The 4725-nt window shown below is 47.1% G+C and overlaps 1 protein-coding gene across 3 annotated transcripts in view; it reads right to left on the minus strand.

Annotated features, from left to right (window-relative positions):
• Positions 1-6: 6 nt before the first annotated feature.
• The window catches only part of LOC102257991 (zinc finger protein 883), an 18713-nt gene continuing 13994 nt past the window's right edge, over positions 7-4725 (minus strand). For all 3 annotated transcript variants that reach the window (XM_014536907.1, XM_005862848.2, XM_014536908.1), the window contains exons 2-3: positions 3489-3612; positions 7-2212 (exon numbers count right to left, since the gene is read on the minus strand). In XM_014536907.1, the coding sequence (XP_014392393.1) occupies positions 309-2212; positions 3489-3609 (2025 nt within the window). In that variant the 5' untranslated portion in view covers positions 3610-3612 and the 3' untranslated portion in view covers positions 7-308. The remainder of the gene's footprint in view (positions 2213-3488; positions 3613-4725) is intronic.

The following is a 4725-nucleotide window of genomic DNA, read 5'->3' on the forward strand; positions in this document are numbered from 1 at the left end:
CAAACAAAGAAGAGGAGAATTCCTTTCCCCTGAGCACACAGGGGTGGTGACAGGTGCACACTGTTCAGGTGACCTAGGTGGTAGAGGAGGTCACTTCAGCCACAAATACTCACAGTGACATCAATGAGGTAAGAGTCCTCGGCAAGTTAACAAGTGCAGTGCAGCTCCTTCAGGCCTCACTTGTACCTCAAACTTATGAGGAATTTCCCACAGTGTATGTTCAGACAAAAGGGGTTTCTATTCAGGCAAATGGATTTAAGTCTCCTGCAGTGTTGTAGCGTGAGAAAGGTAAAAGGTCCCCTGCACATTTAAGGCTTTGCTCCAATGTGAACGCTCAGATGTCTAACAAGGCTACGTTTTCTGCTAAAACATTTCCCACATTTACTACACTCATGAGGCCTTTCTCCAGTGTGACTTCTGTGGTGCTCCATGAGCGAACGTCTTAGTCTAAAGGACTTTTCACAATAACTACACTCATACGGCTTTTCTCCAGTGTGACTTCTCTGGTGGTCTGTTAGCAAACATCTTTGTTTAAAGGACTTTCCACACTCACTACACTGATAGGGCTTCTCTCCGGTATGAACTCTGTGGTGTTGAATGAGGTTCCCCTTTAGTCTAAACAACTTCCCACAATCACTACATTCAAAAGGTTTTTCACCACTGTGAATTCTCTTGTGTTCAGAGAGGTGTAAGCTTAATCTGAAGGACTTCCCACAATCAGTACACTCATGTGGCTTTTCTCCAGTGTGAATTCTCTTGTGGTCAAGGAGTGTAGGCTTTCTCCTAAAAGATTTCCCACAATCAGTACACATATAGGGTTTTTCTCCAGTGTGAACTCTCTTGTGGATATAGAGCCGATTATAGCTCCTGAAATTTTTACCACAATCAGCACACTCATAGGGTTTTTCTCCAGTGTGAACACGGTGGTGCTCAGTGAGTTGAGACCTTTGCCCAAAGGACTTTCCACAATCACTACACTGAAATGGCTTTTCTCCAGTGTGAACTCTCTTGTGGTTAACAAGCCCATTATAGCTCCTGAAAGATTTATCACAATCAGTACACTCATAGGGTTTTTCTCCAGTGTGAACACGGTGGTGTTCAGTGAGGAGAGACCTTTTCCTGTAGGACTTTCCACATTCACTACACTCATACGGTTTTTCTCCAGTATGAATTCTGTAGTGTTGAATGAGGGTTGTCTTTTGTCTAAACAACATCCCACAATCACTACATTCAAAAGGTTTTTCACCACTGTGAATTCTCTTGTGTTCAGAGAGGTAACAGCTTCTGTTGAAGGACTTCCCACAATCAGTACACTCATATGGCTTTTCCCCAGTGTGAACTCTCTTGTGGATAAGGAGAGTACTATGTCTCAAAAAAGATTTCCCACAATCAGCACACTTATAGGGTTTTTCTGCAGTGTGAACACTAGGGTGTCCAGTGAGTTGAGACGTTGGCCTGAAGGATTTTCCACAGTCACTACAATGATATGGCTTTTCTCCGGTGTGAACGGTCTTGTGGTTAAAGAGAGTACTATTCCTCCTAAAAGATTTCCCACAGTCATTACACTGATAGAGCTTTCCTCTAGTGTGAATTTCTCCATGTCGAATGAGATGAAAAATTTGTCTAAAAACTCTCCCACAGTTGTCACACTCATATTTCACTTCTCCAGAGCAGGCACCCTGATGCTGAACAGCTTTCTGGTTTTGGCTGCCAAATATTTCACAGTTGCAAGTCTGCTGAAGACTTTTTCCACTGACAAATTCCTGTGAAACCTCACTGCCACTGTGTGGCCCCTCAGTGTTGAGAGGGGCCTGGTGCTGCAGAAGCTCTGAGATGTCTGGAAAGACATTGCCATCCTTTCTATTGGTTGAAAGCACCCAAGATGAGAAGCTGCTCCTGGTCATAAACGAGGCCTTGTCCACAGCTTCTCTCCAGGGCGTCTCTCCAGGGCCATCCCTCTGTTGCAGGTGCGAGTTTGCACTGAAACAGAAGTCTCTCACACATGCGTCACTAAAGAAGGCTTTCTGTTCAAAGTCTGCTGCTTGTGACTCAGTCAAGTGCAGAATATCTTTTAACACAGAGAAACACTGCTTACACAGATGAGTCCTCTGTGTTGCTGGCTCTGTCTCAGAAGCCCTGACCTGTGACTCTCCTTGTACACATAAACTCTGCTCAGGACAGGCCTCCTCATCATCTGTTTTATGCCCGCAACCTGAAAAGAGAGAAATGAGCAGAAACTGAATGTTGACTGTGGTGACAGGGGAAGTTCCATTGCTAAAGTGTTTTGCACATAATACATGGGTTCTATGCAATTGTCAGAAAATAAGAAATGTGCAGGAAGGATATAAGAAGCTGCTGTGAAGGTCTGGGCCTCTGAAGGTCACAAAACAGGGAAGACCTCAAACAGAACCATGACACACACATGGCAAGGACCACGTGGAAGAGAAGATGCATTTCCAGCTCAGGCCTCTGCTAACAGTGCTGAGCAGGGCTGGTGTGCTGATGACAGGGGCAAACTGTGCAGAAGGATGGTTATGTCTTCTTCCAAGTAAAATTCAATAAGCAAGTAGCAGGTCTTTGAGGACTACTTAAGCATTTATGTGCACCTCATAACACATGTGCAGGTCCATGTAGGAGAATACTGCACAGTGAGCAGTGCCGAGGGACAGGTGGACAGGTGATGCAAAAAGGTAACAAAGGTGAAGGTGCCAAAAGCAAGGAAGTCACAGATGAAATGCAAGTCAGCAAAGCATCTAGGATGGGAAAGAGAAGGGAGAAATGGGGGTTGGCAAGTGGCACCTGCCCCTAAACCCTGTTGGATATTAGCTGGTTCCTGGTACCATCTGACTACCACCATTATGTGATACCTTCTCCCAGACCTCCTCTGAGAACCTCTTGCATGTCACCCTGTGAGGAAACCAGGTTTCTCCCTGATCTTCTACTCTACCAATGCATAAACCCTAACTATTCCAAGTATTAATGAAAGACAATGGAGGAGAGCAGCCAGCTCTGGCCCAGAGCAATTTGGACCACAATACTACTCAGCTAAGGTACTATTACAAAGAAGAATTGGAGAAGGGTCTTACAAGATTAGCCCATGGTTCATGTAAATGAAGAACATAACCTGGCACAGGCTGTCATAAAGCACCTTTCCCTAGAGGAAGGGGGAAGAAGGGAATGAATATGCATATTGTCACCCTCCCAGGGAGAGGAAGAGGAAGGTGGGACCCATTAACTGACTGTAAGACTCCGAATTTCCATACTCTTTCTGCACTTTTTGAGGCAATGGGTGTTCAGGGATGTTCATGGAGTCCATTCGTCAGGGCTCTCCACATAGCTCAGTACCGGCAGCCACAGCACATCTGACAAGACAGTGGCGGAAAGTAGCAGAACCCGTGGTCTGGCTGAGGGAGAGAGAAAGCTATGTTTTGAGAATAAAGGATGAAAGGGCATCACCTCAGGACATTGGGAAAATGTGAAGCTCTTACCTGCAGATGAGACAAGTGCAAACACTTCCAGCATTACATCGCAGTACAGAAGTCTCTGAGCCTCATCAAGGAGCCCCCACTCCTCCTGAGAGAAGGCAATGGCCACGTCCTCAAAGTCCATATCCTGTCATAATGGGGACAGTTCAGTCCATGATCAACTTCTCTCCTAGGCTTTACTTTCGTCATACTTCCCACTCTCCACATCCATCCGCTCCCTCCTCCCTCATCACAGAAAATAGCAGGCCTTGAGGAGAAACCAAGATGGCGGCATTGGTAAACACCAGAAATTGCTGCCTCCCACAACCACTTCAAAAATACAACTAAAAGACGGAACGGAAATCATTCAGAACAACTGGAAGGCTGGCTGAGTGGAAATTCTACAACTAGAAGGAAAGAGAAAAGCACACTGAGACTCAGAGGAGGTACAGAAGTAAAGTGCAGAGGTACAGAGGCGCATGTGGAAAGGGCTGGCAACTGAGGACACGGTTGTCTTTTTCAATCGGGAGGGAGTCTCAAGCTCTGAACTCCAGTTCCGGGTGAGTCTCTGGGGACCCAGACTCATATGGGGAGAAACTGGACTGTCTGGCATCGGGCAGAACTCGAGGGCGGCTTTCCCTCAGAGGTGCTTGCAGTGATTACCACGGGACACTGAGACCCCGGGCCTCTTAGGGTAGGACTGGGGAGCAGCCATAGCTGCTTGCTCCACCCTGATGATCCCCTGAAACCCCGCCCCACCCAAGCTGTGCACAGAGGCTTTTGCATATGAAAGGCCTGGCCCTTTGCAATCTGAAAATTACCTAACAAACTGCTGCTGGGTCAGAGAGACCCAGAACATCCAAAAGAAGGCCCAAGGCCCCACAGCAGCTTGCACTGCTTCACAGCTGGGCCTCATCTGGGCACCTCCAAACCCCAAACAAAGAAGAGGAATCTGCAGATCTCTCCATAGCTCCTGCTGGGTAGCCTCAGGCAGAGGCTAAATTAGCACCTCCTTAGAGATCCAAGAGCCAGTGTACCCAGTGGTCAGAGTGGGACCATCCAGATTACAACTCCTCAGATCCATAAGGGACACACTCAGGGGGCAGACTCAGTGAGCACCAAAGCCCCACTGAAGCAAGTCTTGCCCCAGAAGGGTGTCTCCAGCACAGAAGTTCTCCCACTGTAGACACAGCTGATTCTCACAGCCAATTGGCCTGGAGGTCAATTCCTCCCAGTGATAACTACAACAATCAAGGCTTAA

The sequence above is a fragment of the Myotis brandtii genome, unplaced genomic scaffold (assembly GCF_000412655.1).
Source record: "Myotis brandtii unplaced genomic scaffold, ASM41265v1 scaffold1682, whole genome shotgun sequence".
NCBI classification, from domain to species: domain Eukaryota; kingdom Metazoa; phylum Chordata; class Mammalia; order Chiroptera; family Vespertilionidae; genus Myotis; species Myotis brandtii.